Source organism: Lepidochelys kempii, chromosome 3 (genome assembly GCF_965140265.1).
Source record: "Lepidochelys kempii isolate rLepKem1 chromosome 3, rLepKem1.hap2, whole genome shotgun sequence".
Lineage (NCBI taxonomy): Eukaryota > Metazoa > Chordata > Testudines > Cheloniidae > Lepidochelys > Lepidochelys kempii.
Window position 1 is genome coordinate 207,645,333 of NC_133258.1, and position 21,400 is coordinate 207,666,732.

Consider the following 21,400-nt stretch of genomic DNA (forward strand, 5'->3'; position numbering starts at 1 on the left):
CAGTCTAACCTGCTGGGCCCCAAAGGAACCATGTGCGGTTTGTGCAAGATACACACAGAGCACAGCAGTCACCAGGCCGGCTCAGAGCAGCCCAGGGTCCCATCTCTGACACGAGCCAGGACCAGCTAGTCCAGAGAGAGGGCAGGACACCAAAAACGGGCAGGTATGGATGTTCTGAACCCTGCCAGTTAGCAACTGGCTTCTACCTGGAACCATGAGGACACACATGGCCCCTTGCACACACCAACCCTGGCAGAACGTTCCGCTTGCCAAGTCAAGACGCTGGGAAATGCCAGCTCTCCAGCTGCCTACGCAACTTGAACTCGGCCCTTGTGCGTCCTGGGAAGGGGTGAATCGATTCATGATTTCCTTGTGTCCTCATCATTCGATGTGTGGCCCCACACAGCACATGCAGCAGTGCACTCGGCAGGGCTGGAGAGCGCGACTCTGCTTTGCTCCCATTCTTTTTACGCCGGGTTTTATGTGACTTCCAGTGTTTTTAAAAAGCAAACAAACAGGAACCTCGCTGAGCCCTGCCTGGGTCATCTCCAGGGGTAGAACCTTTGATCCACAGCACAGACCTCCAGCACACGGAGTAACTGAAGCTATCTTCTACGCCAGGGAGAGTCACGCTTTGCCAGCGGGGCTGACAGCAGAGGAGTGATGGGACTTAGGGATCCTGGGCTCGGTACCAGGCTCTGGAGGGACGTGCGCTCATGTGGGCACAGACCCTTCCTGTCCCTGCCCCACCATTTCTACGCATGTCCCCTTCTCCTCCTATCCTGCTCTATTCCCATCCTCCCCCAATTGCATGTGGGTCAATGCAATGCCATTGCTTCCTCTTCCCTCTCCGGACTTCCCGGGCACCAGCGGGGGGGCACTGAGGGCACAGGAGAGACCGGCTCTGCTCAGTCTGGTCCCCAGCAATTCCAGGGAAAGCCCGGCTCAGCCTGTGGCCTGGGGCTGGAGCATGTTCAGAGCAGACAGAGTGTTTGGAGATGGTTGCTGCTGAGCCTCTAACAAATCTGTCCGGAGCATGTGCAAAGGGGAATTTTCAGAGAACTACAACTCCACTGAATCTGGGCAAATGGTCACAGGGGCAGCAAAAGGCACCTCTCCAGCCCCTGGACTACTCCCTTGTCCCTGTTTCAAAGCACAGAGGTGCTAGACCAGCTCAAAGGACAACTGTAAACACACAGCCCAGGCCCGAGGACATCGCCCGGGCATTCCTGCATCCCACCCGGACACTGGAGCATGGCTTTTAGCTGGACGCCCCACCTTGACTCCTAATGGCGAATCCCCCCGGCTGGTGACAAGTAAACCCTATTGCCAGTTTGAACTCCTCAACTCCAGCGCCCAGCCGGGGAGCTCCTTCTGCCCCTGCCCGGTAGGTTCCAGAACCTTCTGCTCTCGGCTGCTGATCTGGAACGAGACCAATCTCCATGCATGTCCAGTGGGCTCTGGGGACTCACTGCTCTGTAACCCTCAGTATATTCCTGCTCCACTTCGGACCCTGCCTCGTCTCTATTACCTGCTGGGAGGAGTTCAGGGACCCTCCACTGCCTCTAGCCTGACGCCCTATTAGCAGATCACCTCCTGTAACACCGCTTTGTTGGGGCAGCTGCCTCTGTTCTTTTTAAAAGGGTTCAGTCACCCCAGTGAGACAATTGGCTTCCCCTCCACAGCTCCCAGCTCCCCAAAATCAACACAGCTCCGCCGCCAAGGCTGGAGAGAGGCACCTGGGTGGCCAGCAATCTGCCGAGACACCCTTCCTCCTGCACCAACTTCCACAGCTGCCAGGGCCCCGTCTCCACGGTCAAACTCAGCATGCACAGTCTGCCAGGCTGACGCCCCCCTCCAGCTAGGGGGCTGTGCCCAGCCCCCTGCCTGGGGAGGCCTTGCAGAGCGGTGTGAGCCCAGCTGGACGGATCAATTCAGCACGGACTGCAGCGTCCCTGCAGCCCGCGCCGCCCTGGTCTAGGCTACTGCCCCCCTGCCAGCCAGCAGGCAAGCACTGCCCTTCAGCCTGGCATGGGCCATGCCTCCCCCCTCCCACGAGAAAGCCGAGGAGAAGCGAGCGCTGACCTGTCAGAGACACAATCTGCCCTCCGGCTGTGGCAGGGAAGCGGAAGACTGTCTGCTGTGCCTGCTGCAGCTGTCCAGCTGTGCCCGCGGCCGCCTGGCCCTGCTGGCTGGAGAGGGCCAGCGAGTGCGACTGTAACTGAGTGAGAGGAATGGTAGGGGTCCCAGGAGGGAGCGAAGCACCTGCCGAAAGGAGGGGGAAAGAAAGGCTTCATCACGATCAGCTCTTTTCACCTCCTCCAGCCCCAGAGCTTGTGCTGAGCTTCCTCCCAGGGGCAGGCCTAGACACAGCCGCACGGACCCAGCTTGGATCCCTGCACTCCCCACCACAGGCATGGAGGCAGCAAGAGCCCATCCCCGCTCGCCCCTGGGGCAAGGGCCTGGCAGCAGGGATAGCGGGCAGAGAGCAGGCCCAGCCAGCATCGCTGTGGGCAAGGCAGCCCTGTTCACTTCACCCACAACCCATCAGCCTGGTGCCAGTCCCCGAGAGCCTCCCACCCCTGGCGTGCACTCACCTGGCATGAGAGTGAAGCCGCCGGGGAGCTGCATGAGCCCTCCGGAGGCCACGGCACTGGTGCCCGTGGTTTTGAGCACTGTCCCATTGGCGCTGGTGACGGTGTTGGGGCTGACGCTGGCAGAGACTGGCGCTAGGTAGTTGGTGATCGGGAAGGAGGGGCCACTGCTGACCTGCATGGACGTGGAGGTGGTGGGCACGGTCTGGATGGTCGACGTCGTCCCCGGCAAATTGGTAACTGTGAACGCAGGCTTCAGCGAGTCCTACAAGAGAGGGGCAGGTGAGGGAGAGCCAAACCGGGTCCTGGGCCCCATCCGTGCCTCACCCCCAATCAGACCTCAGGGCTCTGCTAAACCCCCAAACCAAACCAGGTCTTGAGCCCCATCCACACCCCACCTCCAACCAGATGTTGAGGATCGGCCAAACCCCTGGGTGAGGGGCTACGCAGGCTAGCAAGTAAAGGGAGCTGCTGGGAGCCAGGGGCAGGCCCATGTGAGAACTGGGGATTGGACCAAACTCCCTGAAACCAAAAATCCACACTATGCTGCCACACCCTGCTGCTCTGGGCATACCCCCGGGGCTCCGGGCACACCCCGCCTCAGCACGCACAGGGTTCTCCCCCCACACCCAGCTTTGTTCTATGGCCGGGTACTTAGTGGCCATATCACCCACCAACCAAACCACACTCAAAGGAAACACCAACTATCCTGCTCTTGTTCCAGAGATGCGTGACCACTCAGTACAAGGGACGGACAGGGGGCCAGCCCTGGGCAGGAGGCAAAGGAATCACTGCTACACAGGAACCTTGAGATCAGCTGCACCAAAGATGGGGACAGAAATTAGCCAGACCTGACAGGGGCCCACGCTGGGCAGAAAGAGATCCTGTCTGTCTGCCTTGGCCCCAGCATGGGTCACAGCTTGCTCCGGAACAAACCACCCTGTGCACAGGTCGGGAGGAGCAGCGAGCCACACGCCAGTGGGGGCCCCAGCCCTCAGGGCGCCAGCTTCCCCGGGCTGACAGCGCCACCCAGCTGCCAAGGATTACAGAGCTTGTGTTTGGAGGACAGCACAGCGAGGGCAGCCTGGCGGACCCAGAGCTCCCACGTGCTGCGGCCAGCCTGTCATGCTGCCAAAAAGCAGGAATTCACAGCCTGCCTAACGGCTAAAAAAGGGAAGGCAGCCCATTTTGGACAGGCCCAGCCAATCCAGAGCGCCCTGCCTGTCTCCCCCAGGGGAGGGGAGGGCTGGGTGGCAGATCCCCGCTTGCCAGGGCACTGAGATTCCCTGCAGTCGGAATTAGAACGAGCATGTGATAACGGAGAGGAGCCAGGCAAATTCACTTTCCATTATCTCAGCGGCAGTCTCCTGTCCCCACGTGTAGGGGCTGGGAGTGGGGGCACGCGACACTCACGGAAAGTCACTGGCCCCAGCCCCTCACTGGGAGGGCAAGAGAGAGTGACCCCAGCCACCCAGCCCACCCTGCTGCTGCTGATACTCCCAGGGGATCAGCCAGCGATTCAATAGCAGCTGGCTGGGCGGGCTGTCCCCACTGCCTGACGCTGACAGCAGTGCACCCTGGGTATCACACCCCCCCGGGCGCTCGCTGTCAGCAACGCCCACAACTCACGCCACCTGGTAGGCTGCCCCGCCACCCGTTCCCATGGCACATCTCAGCCCCCCCGGGCTCGGTCCCCACTCTGCTCTGTCAGGGCAGTGAGAGGGAGCCAGCCCCAAAACTCCCCCACCGTCTTCTGGGGATCCCCTACCCGTCTGTCTCCTGGGATGCGGCAGAGGCAGGGCACACTGCACCCCAAGCCGTGGGGATGTACGTCACCGCTCTGCAGCGCCCAAGGCTGGGCGGGGAAGAAGAGGAAAGAGGTGTGTTTTCTCTCCGAAACTAAACTTCGATACAAACGGACCAAAAAACCCAAAAACAAAACAAAAAACCCAGCCCACCAGCCCCTCCCTTGTTTCAAAACACTGAGAGTTGCCAAGTTTCATTTGAATAGTTGGACGGCCCTGGAGACTTGTGTCCTGGTTATCCTCCCCATGGAGCCCCTGGACATGGTCCTGCCAGCGGGCCAGAGCCCAGGGCTCCTCAGCACAGCCCCGCGGCCGCGACAGCCCCCAGAGCAGCTCGGCACACGGCAGCTGGACTCCAGAGTGGGAGCAGCAGCCGCACCTATGGGCGAGGACCAGGGTGGGGAGCAGAGTTTGTCCATGCTGCCCCACACTCCTAGGGCAGGAGTGGACGGGGCGGGGGATGGGGGGGTGCTAGGCACTGGGGATACGGTGGGTTTCACTCAGGCCCAGGCCCGGCAGTGTGGACACGAGGAGCCCTAGGTCCAAGCACAGGCCAGAAAATCCTTCACCGGGGTTCAAATGCAGGGCAGATGCTCAAGCCCAGGGCTCCCTGACATGGGTCAGCTGACTCGAGTCCTCGTAACCTAGACTTATGGTAGTGTATAGACATTACGCGTGCACACAGAGCTGCCAGCGCCCCCACCCCCTGCCAGTGCCCCCCCAGCAAGCGTGCCCACACAGAGCTGCCAGTGCCCCCCCCCCCCCGCAAGCATGCCACTGATTCCCTTACACACACACCCCCACCAGAGGGCAAAGTGAGAGAACTCAACGTTTATTATTTGGAGTCTCAAGCAGGAGGGGCTGGCCTCAGGATTTTGACCCATTGGGGCTGGCAAGCCCAGGTGTCCCCCTGCCCAGCCTGGCAGCTCCCTGGGGCAGGGCTGTCCCGGCTGGCCTGGGCAGCCTCATTCCCACACAGCACCTGCAGTGGGCAGCAGGGGATTGAGGGGAATCCGGGCCAAGGCAGCCCCCACCCCCAAAAGCCAGCTCTGCAGAGACCCCAGCTGGGCACAGGTCAGTGGTTCCCAGCCCTCTTGGGCAGGGGAATCCAGGGGCCAAGCAAATTTATTTCCAAAGAGAGGTAGGGGGCCATACAAGGCTCTGGGGGCAGGTTCCCTGCTTTGCTAAGAGCCTGCCACTGCAGCTAGCATTCCAGCCCCGTGCACACAGATCAACTTCCGGTGCGAACTCCAAACCCTTCCCTTCACAACCCATGCGCCTCCCGCCACCTTCTGCGGGGAGCGTCCCTGGCTCCTCCACCCCCGCTGCAGTCCCCGGCGCACACAGCTGGCATGTGCTGCACGCCACCTACCCCAGCAGATGCACAGCCCCTGGGGGCCCACAGCAGAACAGCTCAAGTTAGAGCAGCCCCCATGCCCTAGGCTCACTCTCCACCTGGGCGGGGCGCCTTGGCCCACTGGCAGCATGCTGCACGTCAACAACCCACGCAGCAGGGGAACCGGGCAGCAGCTGGGGCTGTTTGGAGCAACCAGGGATGAATGAGCAACGGGCCAGGCCCCATGTTATTCTGAGGGGGGCAGAGCTCTGCACAATCACCCTGAGGTCCCTGCCGCACTGGAGAATCATGGAATCCAAGGCCAGAAGGAAGCAGCAACTCCTCGTGCCAGCCTGACCTGCCTAGAACCCGGCACGTGCCCCTGGCAGAGAACAGGAGGGACCCAGGTGCGCCATGGCCCCTGCCCGCTGAAATGGAGGGGAGACATCTAAGTGAGCTCTACCCAGGTCATTTTGGCAAGTGAGCAGAACCCCCACGCTACAGAGGAAGGGGCCAGCTTGTCCTTGTGTCTCCGGGAAGGCTCCCACAGCCGTGTGCCGGGCACGGCCCGCCTGCCAGCAGGGCGCTCTGGAAGTGTCCCGGAGAAGGGGCGCCGGAGATCCAAGATCTGACGTCCCCACACGGCAGGTGAGAGATGTGAGTCCCAGGTCAGTTGCAAAGCAAGGGAGGGGCCACCCCAAACCAATGCCACTTCCGGGATGTCCGGCCTCTCCCCCACACCTGCTGCCCAGCCACATTCCAGCCCCTCGGCCACTGCAGCTGTTCCCTTTGTCAGCACACAAGTGGCGCCTGGCCGGCCAGAGCAGGAGGAAGGGGGCCAGGCCTGTCCTGGCCCCACTCACCACCACAGGGAGCCAACCTCCCCCCAGAGCAGCAGAGAACCAGGAAACCATCAGCTCCCTCCCCTGGGGCTCACCCAGAGGCCTCTTCTCTGCCCCCTTGCTCTCCACAGCCAGCTTACAGCTCTCCCAGGCCAGGCCCATCCCTCAGGGGAGCCCCGCCAGCTGCTGACACAGAGCCTGGAGCAATGGCTAGCGAGCCTCCCAGGCACCCCCGCACGGGGAGCGCTGCGGGAGCTCCCAGCTGGAGTGTGCCTGCCCTGGTCTGCGGCAGGGTCCCCGGGGGGCAACATGCACTCAGGTCAGGGACAGCGGGGCAAGGAGGGTCACATCCCACACCCATTTGCAGTAGGCTCAGCACCCCCCACCCCCGTGCCCCCTTTCCCAGGGCAGGGTGAAGGAGAGCCCTAGCTAGCAGGGAATTATCAGGCCTCACAACCGTTACCTTATTTCCCCTCCTAACCCCGTGGGGCAGGAGAGGGCTGTCATGCCCACTGAGCAGGTGGGGCTAGAGGCCCAGAGAAGTTATGGGGTACTGGCAGCCTGGCCTGGACAGACATGAGACGGCTGGCTTGCCCCTGCCAGGCCCAGGAGGGATCAGGCCAGAGCGCTCAGCTCCCACCTGCTCTAAGGGAACCCGCAGGCTGACCCAGCCCTCGCAGGGGGCTGGCTGGGATGGGGGGCTGCCTCCCTGCCCTTGGCGGCAGCTGCCCGCTCTGTCAGGGGGTGACAAGAGCAGGGAGGCTCACGCCACCTCCCACTCCCAGCTGCCTACCCTCCCTGGCGGTGCAGCTGTACTGTCCCCTAGGCCAGTGTCCTTCCCTTGGGCAGGCAGTGACCAGGAGCCTTCTGCCCACACATACCCCAGCGCAGCCCTCGCTGGCGGGCGCCAGGCTGCAGGAGAGGAAGGGGGGCCCCGTGGCAAGCTGAGCCAAGCCCAGAGGGACAGAGCTATGGGGGGAGGAGAAGGGCCAAGGCAGAGCTCAGTGCTACTGTCTGCCCCAGGTGACCGTGCAGTGGGGTGTGCCGGCATCAGGCGCGGCTGAATCAAGCCAAATCTCCTGCCACTGAGCTGCACCAGGACCTGCGCACAGACAGCCCTCTGCCAAGGGTGGGAGGCACCTGCGGGGGCCTGCGTAGCTCAAGGCACCAAGCTGGTCTCTGGCCACATCAGTGAGGAGCAGGCCCCCACAGGTGCCTCCCACCCTTGGCAGAGGGCTGTCTGTGTGAGGTCAGACCTCAGCAGCTTCACCATGCAGGCCCTGCTGGGCTAAGCACCCGGCCAGGCCGCCCACGCCCCGGCCAGGCCGAGCCCCAGCACGGTCACCAGCTGCCTGCCACTGCTGCAGGGATCAAATGCTCTGCCTGGGGCACCATGCTGGACAGTGCCCCAGGAGAGATGGTCCAGCCCGCCCAGCACCTGCCCCCTGCATGCACCACATGCCATGCTGCAGGTCGCTGCAGGGCACAGGCTGCATGCCAGAGTGGAGAGCAGGCCAGAGACATGACGCCCATTGCTAACAGCCAGGGGAACTAACCTGGGGACACTTCCCAACCCACCTGCGGCCAGGGATTCCTGGACGGCCACCCGTGACATGTTTGCATGCAGGACTCGGGGGAGGTTCTCAGGCCTGCTCGCAGCCCCCCAAATGCCATGGGAATCCTCACTCCAGTATCTCTACACCAGGAAAACAGGACACAGCCTGGCTCCTGGCCACCGTTCCTAGAAGCTGGTAGCGAGCCGCTAACAGCCTGCTGCCTAGCACAGTCCCTCCCACAGCCAGGGCCGCATTTACACTGCCCCAGTCAAAGCACGGGCGCTCTCAGCTCACCCCCAGGCAGCGGTGGCCGGGTGCGGGACACAAGGGACGGGACTTGACATGCTGCTGGAGCTCCTCAACCCCATGGTGCTGCTTAAGGCTAGGTGTTCCTGGTGGGGAAGGGGCTGCCCACGCCAGACCTTCCCTCTCTGCTGCAGGCACTGGCAGCCCCAAGCCCCAAACGCCCAGGGCTCAGCAGTAGCCTGGCGGCCCCCCTCTGGAAGCTGCTCTCAGGCAGCTCCCACGCAGCAGAGCCCTCATCAAACAGCTGGCAGCCCGGACAGCGTCCAGGGGCACACCAGGCTGCAGCACATGGCTCGGTGCCTGGCTCCAGGCCTCTCAGACGGGCCAGCCCAGGGATCAGCCAGGTAGAAAAGATACACAAGCAGAACGACTCCCCCGCTCCCCAGCCAAGCGCCAGCCAGGCCCCATCAGGCTTAATTTAGGAGATCTAAGGAGAACATAACCCACAGCACCAGCTGGGACATGCTGTATGCACAGCAGCGCTGGGAGAGAGGCGAGGGACGCAGGTAGGAATTAAACCCAGAAGCCCTGCTCCCCCTAAACAGAAGTGTGGTCCTAGCCAGCACACAGGGCTTGGAGACATGCCCGGGCACACGCCCCTGCTGGGCCAGATGCTCCCCATGGCCGGGAAGAGGCTTGGGAGACTGCACTAAGGCAGGGCCAAGTAACCCCAGATCATGCCTGCCAAGGGGTTGCCCATGCTGGGCTTCGAGACCCCCAGTGACGGGGATTGCACTGCTTCCCTGGGCAGCCTGGCCCAGAGCTTAACCACCCAGACAAGAAGTTTTCCTAATATCCCGCCTAAATCTCCCTGTGGTGCATGAAGCTGGTTACTGCTCATCCTCCCTTCAGTGGGCAGGAAGAACAAGATCACCCTCCTGTCTGTAGCAGTGCTTGGCATCTTCGAAGATTTATCAGGTCCCCCCGCAGCCTTCTCTTCTCGAGGCTCAGTACATGCTCAGTTCGGTAACCTTCCCTCCTTGCTCAGGGTTTCTAACCGTTCTCTGGTGGACTCTCTCCAGTCTGCCCACTGCCAGAGGCAATGGAGGCTGGCGAAGGGGGAGAGCAGCAGGGACCCACCACGCCTCAGTGCAGCCGGGCACCCGGTGGAGGGAGCGGTCAGGCTGCAGAGACTGGCCTCCCCGGTCAGCTAGCCGATAGCCAGAGACTCCTGGAGCAGCCTGAGCGGCCCCCGGCTAAGAGTCCCAGCACCCTCCCCACAGCCCGAGCACCTCAGGGCACTGCCCCTGCCCCCGTTTCCGACCTCTGCCGCACTAACCAACCCCACTCCCTGCTTCGCTTTGGCATGAATACGCCAGTCCAGTGCTTGCGAGGGCTCAGCCATCCCCGGCACCGTACTGCAGCGCCCGTCCCCACCGCCACTCCCAGGTGCTGCCCCTCCAGCAACAGCACAGAAAGGTGCTGAGAAGGAGCCCAGCTCCCTGGAGGGCCTGTGACTGCAGAGAGCCCCAGGACGCACTCCAGGCTGGGGCTTTCCATCAGCCCCCCCAGGGTCTGTGTAGCCACAAGCATGGAGCTGGCTGCCACAGAGCACCCCTGTCTCCTGGGAGCATCTCAGCCTCCGCTGCGACCTGCACTCAGGCTGGCCCACCGCTGGGGGCAGCGAGGGGGCTGGAGACTGAAAGAGCACACAAATCTCCCACACACTTGCCGCTGGAGGCCGGCCTGCGCTGCACCCAGGAACGCTCACAAGTGCCAGAGAATCGGCCCCAAAACCCCCTAACGTTGTGCCAACATTATACCAGGGCAAACTGGGTGAACCCAGGGCTCTATAAAGCTGGTTAGCCTGGCATCAATCCTGGGCAAACTCCTTGAAAAGCTGGAGCTGGGATCAATCAGCAAAGAATTGAAGGGGGGCAACTTAATGAATGCCAGTCAACAGGATCACGTGGGAAACAAGCCAGCTGTCGTTTCCAACGAGATCACAAGGCCAGGTGATAAGCGAACATCCCGTCCACAGACCCAGCGCCACACGACTGGCGGAAGCCAACGCAACCCTCCATGCAGCCCACAGACCCAGATTCCTGACAGCGCTCAGAAAATAACTAGCTGGGGATGTTCCCAGTGGGACCCATGGGGCTCTGTACCCAGCTCAGCGCTATTCTACGTCTTTATCAATAGTCCGGAAGAAAATCCGACGTCCTTGTCGGAAACACGTGGCAGACGACAGAACTTGGTGGGTGGTAATCGGCAACGGGATACTCGGCGTTCGGGATCGCTTGGTAAAGCGGCTCCATTGACATGGATGTTAATGCAGCCCAACACCAGGTCAGACGTGAGAGGAGCAAAACCCCAGGACGGAGGCTTTTATTCTAGAACGCAGCGCCTCTGAATGGGACTTACGGGTGGGTCACGGCTGGTAATCGGCTGAACGCCAGCTCCCACTGCCAGGACTGTAGGAAAGATGGTGACAGATCCTTGGCTGCAAAGCAGAGGAATATCAAGCAGAAGTAGGAAGCATGGGGGTCATCACCATGTACAGCACTGGGGAGATTGTTACCGGACGCTGGGTCCACCCGTCAAATGAAAAGAAAGATGTGGACAAATTGGAAGGGGTTCTGCAGCACGGCGCATGGAGGAGAATGGTCTGAAAACACCTCTCACAGCCAGAGACTGAAGGAGGCCCAGCTAGGTAGTTTATCTACAAGTGTGTAGATGGGGAAGAGATGCCTGTGTTTGCGGGATTGGACCACCCTGCCAGCAGAAAAGATCCCACAGCTGGAAGCGGACACTAGACACATTCAGATCGGAAAAAAAGACGTCAACTTCTAACAGCGAAGATCATTAACCCTGGGCACGTGGATTCTCCGACACTTGGAGACTTTACATTGCGACTGGATCTCTTCGGCAGAGACCGGCTCGAGCGCCAACAGACGTTCTGGGCCGCACGCCAGAGTCGCCGGGGGAGGCTGCCTGGCCTGTGCTTTACAGGTGGTCAGGAGGGATGAGCACAATTGGCCCTTCTGGCCTTGGGCTCTCGGAATTGCGCGAGCTCTGCAGTGTGAGTGCTCGCAACAGACACGCTTCTGCTTTTCCAGGGCTGGGCAGCTGCAGCTTGCCAGTTCCCCTCTGGCGCCAGCAGTTCAGCTGCCGAGGGACCGTAAGGCCATGGAGACTCAGCCCTGAGGTGGCAGTGCAGGGCGTCAGGACTCTGGTCCCAGTTCAGCTTCCTGGGGAGTCGGGCTGGGCACGCTGTGCGGCTCCGTCACCCTGCCAGCAGGGGCAAGGGCCGAGAGACAAGCGGGGAAGGATCCCAGGCTGCAGAACACGAGGCGTGAGACGAAGCAAGTGCTGGGGCGCGCGGGGGCTGCCCCGTGCCGCAGATGGTGGGTCGGCACGCCAACAGGCTGCGTACTGCCCCACCCCTGAGCCGGGGTGCTGCAGCAGCCCCCCCTTACTGCCAGTGCTAGCAGATCCCAGCGGATGCTTGATTTCCTTCCCACCTCAGCCTGCCAGCCAAGCAAGGGCCCAGGCCACCCACGCCAGGGGCTCAGCTGCAGGGTCCCCGCTTCTGCTGCCCCATTCCTCCGCCTTTCCAGGCTGTAGTGTGCCCAGAGAGCCCTGGAACCCCCCATGGGTGGCTGGTAGAGCCAGGAAGCCACCGACTCCAGGGGAGCAGACGGGACAGCCGGAAACAGGGTGGCCGCAGCTCAGGACGGTGCCAATTGCCCCTCCCAGCCCAGCAGAGGATGCCCAAGGCTCCGGGGCCAGCGAGCCCTGTGTGCTGCCCCCAACCCCCAGTGCCACAGAGAGGGGGCCAGGAGTCTCCCAATGCAGCGCAGAGCTTCCCCACCGAACCCACCGCCCCACTGGGGCTCAGCCAGCGCACAGCAGGGGGTAGCTACGCCCCCGCCCCCCAGGTCCTTTCAGCATAAGAGCCTGGGCATCTGCAGCACCCCACTGGGCCCTCACAGTCTGCCTGCTCCTTCCCACCATGGAGCTGGAGGCCACCGAGCCCAGGGCGCAGCCATTTCGGTGCGACTAACGCCCCGCTGCTGGTCTCACTGGGGTCTGATCCGCTGGCAGAGATACCACAGACCCGAGACCCCCACCAGTACCGGGGGAGTGGGGACACTGGTGCCAAAGAGAGGGTGGCAATCTCCCTGCAACAGGGTCTGGCAGCCACCGCCACAGCCTGCCCAGCCCCCTCCCCCCTCGCACCACGTGTTCCCTTGCTTGGGGCCTATGTCCCCAGATGTCTCATCTCCCCGTGCTGCAACCCCCCACAACAGAGCCTTTCCCAGCAGGGAGACGGGGACGGCACAGGGGAGCTCGTGAAGCCAGGAGGGAGACAGCCAGCAAGCAGGCCCCTCGGAGCCCCCAGGGGCAAAGCAACGGCCCCACGTTCTCGGCACGCCACCAGCAGCAGGGCAGGAACAGCCCGGGCAGCCAAATGTTTCCATTCCCCATGTCCTCCCTGCCCCCTTCCAAACCGGCACCAAAGCAAGAGACAGCTGCAGCTTATAAGGAATGTGAGGGGCCCTGCCAGGGACTCTGGCGAGGGAAACCAGGCCTTATATGGCCATGGAGGCAGAATCAAATTTTTATCAATGAGAGTGAGAGCATGGAGACGCCGAAGGAGAGATAACAGGGCGAGGGGCTGAGGGGGAGCGGGGGGGGGGGCCTGCAGGGGCAGTGACACCTGTCACCCACCCCCCGCCCTCTCCGAGCTGCCCCCACCCCCACTGAGGGGAGAGCGGCTCTGTAGCTCCTAGCCAGTGAGCCCCATGTGGGCAGGGGACCGCAACACTGAGCTTAACACAGCCCAGGCCAGGAAACTATCCTCTGGAGCCTGGTGCTCCTGCTCCCAGGTAAACTGAGGCACAGCCCCACCACAGGGAGGGGGACCCAGCTCACAGGAGCAGGGCCGGCGGCAGCCCAGGCCAGGGAGTGAAGGAGGGGGTCCAGCACCCAGGCCAGCAGACTAGGGCCCAGGATACTACGCCAGGGAACTGCAGGGGTGAGCCCCCCCGCAAGATCTAGCGGGCAGCCCCATGTTGGCCCTGCAAGCTCTCCAGTCTGGGTGGCAGGGGAGGAGCCTTCGAGCTGACCCCTGCGGTAGGGTGGTCCCCGCGCCGGGCAGAGAACAGGCAGGCCCTGCCCGCGAGCGCAGAGGAGAGGGGGTTACCTTTGTCTCGCCGCTGCTGTCGGACTCCGACACCTGGTAGGTGAGGTCGGTCTCCTCAAAGCCCGTGGCACTCATGCGCTGGTCGGTGGTGGGATCGGACCTGGGGGGCGAGTCCGGGGAGTTCAGGCACGTCTGGATCAGCGCCTTCCCAGTCTCGCTGGTGATCATGGGCTGCAGCTTCCGCGTGGCAAACGTGTACACGTGGCCTGTCTCGCTGGCAACCAGCAGCAGTACCTGAGTGCCCGTCAGCGTGGAGAGCTCATAGGCCTGCAAGGCAGCAGAGAGCACCGGTCAGTCATGGACACCCGACGTGGGGCACAGCCACAGGCCAGGGCTAGCGTTGCTCCCACTGGGGACGCCAGCGTTACTTGCCTCTGCCTTCCCCCTGCATCCCACGCCTTGGCCTTCTCTGCCCCTTCGAGGCACCCTCACCCTCTCCCAGAGCTTCCCCCGAGCCCAGGCAGGCAGCCCGGCTAATGGGCAGGGCACAGGACTGGGACACTGGAGACCCAGCCCAGCCATGGGGCTGCAGGGTGAGCTTGGGCACGTCACTTCCTCTCCATCCCCATGCCCCCTTCCAGCTCCTTGGAGCTATGTCCCTGCATGGCACCTGGCACAACGGGGTCCCCACCAGGGTCCAGGTCTGTAGGTGCCACTGAAACCCCCAAAGTCCCCCCGAGCCCTCCGCCATGTCCCCTTTGTCCTCACTGCCATGACCAGTCCTTGGCCAACTCCAGCCTGCCCCACTGCTTCCTCCCACGCCTGCGAGCCATACACCGCTGAACTCAGCTGGACAGCCCCACCTCGCCCCCCTCCAGGCCACATGGATGTCGGTGCTGCCCCCCAAATCATCGCTCAGGCCGGCTGTTCCACCCTAACCACCCTACTGGCTTCCTCTGTATCAGGGCCCTTCCCAGCACCGCCCCACCACACTTATCTCTCTTGTCACAGCGTCCCCAACCAGCCTCGACTGCTTGTCTGCTCCTGCCAAAGCCTTCGCAGTGTCCTGCATGCCCCCCCCCAAGCCTGAGGCTTGGCCATGGGCAGAGCTCGTCCAAACCTCGCCCCCATTTCTCCCCCACTGCCAGATTGCTACCAGGATCTTGGGCAGTGCCCGTCTCTCCCTGGGTTTGAACAGCACCAGCCCTATGAGGCCTCTGGGCTCCCCCACACAGCCCTAACCAGCAACAAGCCAATGCCCCCTGCCCATGGCTGCGCACAGCCCCAGCAACAGAGAGCTAGGCTCCACCAGAGCTGCCTGGCTTCAAACCCTCCACCCACACCAAGCGAACCAGCCAGACCCCCCCAGGCCGCAAGTGCCCCCAGCCAATCCTCCTGCTGCAGCCAGCCGCTGGGGGATCCGCCCTGCCCAGCAAAGCCAGAGCTCCGGCAGCCTCAGAGAGGGAGCAAGACAGTCAGCCCCGCTCAGGCAGGAAGCAGGCTGCCCCGCTGTGAGGACCAGCACCAACATTCCCGGGAGAGACAGCCCCTTGTCCCCCAGGGCAGGACCTGCACCCAGTGCGGGTCCTGTCTGATTTTTCAGCACACCGGGGCACAGGCTCCCTGCACTTCCCCGGGAAACTCCCAAAGCCCAACAGCACGGGGCCGGGGCTGCCAGGGATGTCTGCCATCAATCTTCTTGCCCTTCACTTCTCCAGGGATGGAGGCGAGCAGGGTTCTGGCCTACAGTGACCTGCGGGGGTCTGGCCTGCATCTCTCCTGGCCGAGGCTGGGATCGTCTCTGGTAACAAGGGGCCCAAGAGCAAGCAGGTATGCAGTCCTGCCACCCTGTGGCCGAGAGAACTTCCCGCCATGCCCTGCACCTCAAATCCTGCTGCCATGGAAGTCAGCCAGCGGGGCAAGGGCCGGGCCGAGGGGCCAGCGGGACAGAGCAGTTCTCAGCTAGTGTCCCACGAGCAAGTGCATCGGCGTACACACAAATGAGCTCCCGACACTAAACCCGGACAGTAAGTGCTTATAGGCAGAAACTGTCGCACCAAACCCAGCACAACCCAGGCACGGCTGCTGGGGCCCATCCCTCCTCCAGGTCAGCAGACCAGAGCAGAAACAGCACAGAGCCCCATGTCGTTTGCTGGCCACCGCCCCCTCGCTGCCCAGCTGCTCCGGGTACAGCACTTGTCACCTGGCCAATAGCACCTCCCTGCCGCAGAGGATCCAGGGAACACCATCCGAACACACTAGCTGCATGTCCCCATTCCCAGCCACGCGGACAGGGGCCTGTGTTACTCCCCTGACCTAGCTGGGGTTTGCAGCTCCCCGGTCGATCTTATCGGCACCAGCACCCTGCCAGGGCACAGAAGCGTCAGGCCAGGCCCAGCACTGACCCCTGCTCCCCCAGGCGGCCTCCGAAGTGGCCGAAGAGAGTGAGCGAGACAGACCAGGGACAGTTCAACTCACCGCCCCAGCATGCAGAGCAAGGACCAGACAGGTGCCCACCTGGTCCAGTGGGCACACAGACCCCCTGGGTGAAACTGGCCGATTGCTGCTCCTGGTGCTTTGGCAACACTCGGGCAGGCAGAGCTTTCCCCAGAGGGACTGCGGTGGCTGGCACTATGCTCTGCCTTTGCGCTAGCCTGGACCCAGCCGGTGGGAGCCACTGGCCTTCCCCACCATGCTCAGAGCACTCAGGCAAGAGCGGGGAAGGGGACAGAAAGCCCCCAGCGCAGTCCCGGCCAGAGGAACAGGGCCTGTCCCACCCCCAGCACCCACAGCCTGCAGAGGGGAGCTGCCCGCCCCGCCAGAGCGCCCCGGGGGCAGCAGCGCTGTCTCAGGCCCACGGCCAGGCACACGAGCACCCAAGGATCCAGGGGGCAGCCCAGCCCATAAGCCAGAGGCAGCTGCTGCCCAGCCTTCGGAGCAGGTCAAATCAGGGCAATCCCTGGTGCAGCCTCACAGGGAGCAGCGACAAATCCGTGCCAGGAAGATCAGTTACACCGGCACGACTGCCACGCCAGGCTAGCGGGGAAGAAACACCGTACTGCAGGAGGCAGCCCCCCGCCCCGGACGCTGCCGCGTACAGAGCAACATACGGCACAGCCCCAGCCGTGCAGAGCAGCCCCAGCCGGAGGAGACCATGCCGGGGTCCCGGCAAGGCACCCATGGGGGCAAAGCACCGTTCAGCAGCACTTCAAGGAGGTCACATCAGCAGCTGGCTCTGCTTCCACTGAGCCTGCCGACTCCGCCTTCCCTGCCCCTCTGATGGCATCACCTGCCCGTGTGCCCTGCATGTCACCATGCAGGGAAGAGCACCTGCTGGCACTGGCCACAGCCAGGGAAGAGAAGGGGGTGCTGTCAGAGGTACTCCGCGGTCAGGTGCACTACCCCAGACCATCATCATCGCATGCCTCAGGGTTGCAGAATCAAAGCAGCTGGCTTCCAAAGGTACAGCCCCCGGCCACTCTCCTCACTCAGCAAGGTACCGCCCTGTTCTCAGGGGCAACCTGCCACAGCTCCAGATTCTTCCCGGTTTGTTACAGGCCCGGCAGAGGTTTCCCAGACACCCCCCTAACACCCACGGCACAGCACAGCAGCCCCTCACAGGCAGCTCTCTGCCCCCATCCGCTGCCAGGACCCTCTTCCAGCAGCTTCCCCCTCTACCCAGGGGGGAAAATCACACTGTACTGGCCCAGAGGCGCCCTGCACAGACAGCGTTTCTCAGGACACATCGGCACACAGCAGGGAATCGTCACATCCAGAGACTGGCATAAGCCCTGAGGCAGAAGGTTTAAAGTTCTGGAAGGGATCTATCGCGACAACCCTGGGTATTCGCGATAGCCATAGAGATGCCCAGTCCCCTTTTGAACCTGGATAAGCCAAGGGTCTCCCTTCTCCGCCCCACTCATTGTTTATCGACTTTTGTCACACCCTCTCTAATTCATCGTCTTCCTGCAGTAAGGAATCACTCTTCAGAGAGGAGCCCTCCTGGCCCTTGACCGTTCTCTAAACTGCTTTGTTCTGTAACCTCCCGGGTGAGACGAAGGCAGAACTATACATGGGCCCCATGTGGTGCATTGGGGCTGCACCAATGACCTGTACAATGGCATCATCTTCCATCCCATTCCTCAGCTATCTGGTCCGATTTTTAGATTATTTTGAGAGCTCCCCACAATGATGCCCAGGTCCCGTTCCTCATTTGATAGGAGAGCCCAGTAACCTGCACGAACAGGTCAAGTTTCCCCCTCTAACGTCCAGTACTTTGCATTTCCTGACGCTGGAGTCTGTTTGCCCATTCTCCCAGCCTGCCTCAGGCTCTCCGAAGCTCCTCTGGTCCCGACTAGCCTAAATAACTGGGTCTCCTCTGCAAACCTGCGACATCCCTGCTTACCCCCCTTTCCCAGCTCAAATCAATAATCGTTCAAACCCCAACTGGCTCAGCTCAGCCCTTGAGATAGAGGAGATGATGCCAAAGAGCCCTTGATCCAAGCTGAGGTTTCCCAGTATAGTCTGGGAATTGGGATTCACACTGCAGTCCTGACGAGCACAGCCCCTCGGCGCACTGTCTGCCCGACTGGCTGAGATACCTATACTCAGGTGATACCTTACACCCATTCAGTAACACCAGCTCACCAACGACCTTCCCGGGGCTGGCCACAGACTTGCATTAGGCAGAGCCCTTGAGTCGCTAGCCAACCAGGGTTGGCGTAGAGCTTCTCATCCCAGCTCCTAAGGCTTCTCTAACTCTTGGCTGGCCACACCTTCATGAGCACAAGTGGAGATGCTAGACAGCTGATAGGAGGGGGACCCACTCTGTGCTTCACCCCTCAGTTTGGATGAACAGCTCCTGAATCCCTTGGGTCACACCATTCTGTTCAGAGCAACAGCCCATCTTCCCAAGTCTGCCCTGTACCGCTCCAAGAGAGGCCAGGCCACTGCCTTAGTACCAATACTGCGTTTTTGGGTTGTTCCCCAGTCTCACTACAGTCAAGATCTCGAGGCTAGGAAGCAAGTCTGCTGAGTAGGACAGATCACATGTGAGAGCATCAAGTGAAGGCAAGACAATAACAGACCTGCTCCTGCAGCTCTGGTAGAAACGCATCTGGAACAACATGTTCTGTTCTGGACTTCAGTACCAAAAATATGTCAAGAGTTTGGAAACCAGCAAGCGGATTTATGGGCAAGAGGGACTGACTTCCAAGGAAGGGAGCTAGAGATGTGCCCAGTGTGGCTAGGCGAACACTTTGGGGGGGCAGCAAAGCATAACTCAGTGTGTTGGGGGGTGCGAACTCAGAGGGAGGGGATCTATTAGGACAGTACAAAACTCCATCCGGTCACTCCTAGGGACATGCTAAGAGACCAGTTGGGCCAAATATCGAGATGAGCTCTGCAACGGTCAGGACTCTAGAATGCTCTCCCCAGCTGGGTCAGTCAGCATTTACATTGGGTAGAGCACTAGGGTGTGTATGGCAAGCATACCCCCTCTCACGGGGTACAGACCCTCCCTTTCTCAGAAGGTTTCAGTTAGCGCTGAACCTCATGCGTACAGCCGGTCTAGAGTAGGAAAATTGGTGGGGATTTACAACCTGTCCGCAAATCCTTCTTGAACAATGTTTTGAATACTACTTAGCCCCTTGTGTGTAAACAGGATTTAGACACCTTTAAAAACATCTTCCTTCCTCATGATCTGGGGAGAGCCCTGAAACGTCACCAACAGTTAACACACGTTTCCCTAGGCGCTGCATGTTGGCAGTTTAGTACCCGGCCAATACTTGGCCCAGCTGTGATATGACTGGTCTCCTTGAGGCAAGAGACTATCATCATCAATCATGTTGACTACAGTAGGGCCTAAGGGCCACCCAAGTTGGCTCATCAGTATATCTGGTCACCCAAGTATCTCTCTCAGTATTTTCAGTGTTCCCATCTCAGCACACTAAAGCCACCCCCTCCTATTAACCCTACACTGGGCTTAGCCTCCATCCCACAAGGGTGACTCTGCACCCCCTTCCACCCCAACAACCAGCATGCCAGCCTCAGTCTAGCTCCCACGCAGGTTTAAAGCCATGCCAGGACCTTATCTGGCCCAACAGACCCCGCTCAGCAAAGCCTTGGAGGGGAAGTCATTTTCTGGCCCCTGCTTCAGAAGGGGGAGAGGTGAGAAGTCCCAGCTGTCACTGAAGACAGCCACCCCAGTGCCCCTTTCCCACTCCTCCCCGAGGGGCTCCCTAGCCCGGAACCCGATCTGACCCCGGGGGCTGGCTCCCTGGGGTGGTGGGGTGGGGGATATTCCCAGGGGATCCCCCTCAGCACCTTTACAAGCCGCAGCTCCAGGCCTGGGGGCTCGCAGCGGGGTCCCTCTGGGCCCCCACCTTCCTCCAGACACGCCTTCGCACGCCAGGAAAGGGGGCGCACGGCCCCCCCCCCCGCCGTGTCCCGAGCCGCCCCCACCCTCCGCTGTGACCCCACGAGGGGACCCCCCCCTCACCCCCAGCCTCTCCCCGCCCCCCGGCGGCTGCAGGGGCCCCTCTTCCGCAAAGGCCCGGGCCTCCTAGCCCGGCCCCACCTTCCGCCTGGGAGCTGCGGGCGCGCCCCGCCGAGCCCCCGGAGCCCGGCCCCCCGGAGCCCCCCGGCCCGGTACCTTCTTCATGATGCCGGTCTTCCGCTTGCTGAACGTGGTGTAGCGCCGCAGCTTGTTGTCGATAAATTCCATCTTGATCTTGACCCGGCCCCGGGTCTTCTTGCCGGGCTTGGCCCCGCTCACGGCCCCGCTCACCCCGCCGTAGCCCGCGGCCGCCGCCGCCGCCGCCTCGGGCCCCACCACCCCCAGCTCCACGTCCCCCAGGCTCCGCTTCAGGCCGCGCCGCTCGCCGCTGCCCAGCTCGTCCTCTTCCGCCGACTCCGAGTCGCCCTCGCTGCCGCTGTAGAGCGGCCCGGCCCCCGCCGCCGCCGCCGCGTCCCGGTCCCGCTCCCGCTCGAAGCGGGCCCCCGCCAGCCCCGCGCCGTTGCCGGGGCCGCGGCCCCCCGCCCCGCCGCCGCCGCCGCCGTTCGCGCCGCGCGGCGCCCCGGCCCCCGGCCGGCCCGAGGCGGCCCGGGCCAGGGCCATGCCGGAGCCGCGGGCCAGGGCGGCCGCGCCGTTGCCGGCCCCGGCCTGGCTGGGTAACATGGTGCCGCGGAGAGCGAGCCGCGCAGGGGACCGCGAGGGCGGGTCAGGCCGGCGCTGCCATGGGCCCCGCGCCGGCTGCTCCGGCCCGGCCCCCGCCTCCGCCGCCCGGCCCGGCCTGGCCCCGCTCGCTCGCTCGCTCGCTCCCGCTACAGAGGGATCCGCTCCGGCCCGCCGCCCGCGCGCCGCTGGCCCCCCATATAAAGCGATACAATGTTGCCTTTTATGGCGAAGCCGCTCCTTATATGGCGCGCGCCGGCGCCTCCCGCCCATTGGCCGCCCTCTGGCGGCCCTCGCTCGGCATTGGGCGAGGGGGGGGGGGGACCGCGCGGCGCCGCCCATTGGCCCAGGGGGGCGGGGCTTGATTTGCATACATTCCTGGGGAGCTGTGCTCACGCTCGACGTCAGCCGGAGGGGCCGAGGACAGAGGGAGGCTCTTAAAGGGCCAGAGCCCCATGCACGCATGCGGGGCGGCAGCGCGGGCCTGGCCCGGGACAGAGCCGGGCCAAGCCGGAAACAGAACGAGGAGAGGCCGGGGTCGCGCAGGAGGGGGCGGGGGGAGCTCAGGCCAGGCGCAATGGGGCTGGAGGCCTCTGCCCGGGGTTATTCCTAGTCCCTGGCCCGGGATCCGGACAGCAGGGGATTTGGCCCCGTTTATTGCCCAGCCTCACCAGTGGTTGGTGAAGGCTTCTGGCCTT

General features: G+C 62.7%; 1 protein-coding gene across 3 annotated transcripts in view; it reads right to left on the minus strand.

Moving 5' to 3' along the window:
- Positions 1–20,930, minus strand: part of SRF (serum response factor) — a 37,401-nt gene extending 16,471 nt beyond the window's left edge. For 2 of the 3 annotated variants that reach the window (XM_073339837.1, XM_073339836.1), the window contains exons 1-4: positions 20,181–20,930; positions 13,589–13,855; positions 2,598–2,859; positions 2,086–2,265 (exon numbers count right to left, since the gene is read on the minus strand). In XM_073339837.1, the coding sequence (XP_073195938.1) occupies positions 2,086–2,265; positions 2,598–2,859; positions 13,589–13,855; positions 20,181–20,705 (1,234 nt within the window). In that variant the 5' untranslated portion in view covers positions 20,706–20,930. The remainder of the gene's footprint in view (positions 1–2,085; positions 2,266–2,597; positions 2,860–13,588; positions 13,856–20,180) is intronic. The other variant, XM_073339838.1, reaches the window with a different exon arrangement.
- Between the last annotated feature and the right edge of the window lie 470 nt (positions 20,931–21,400).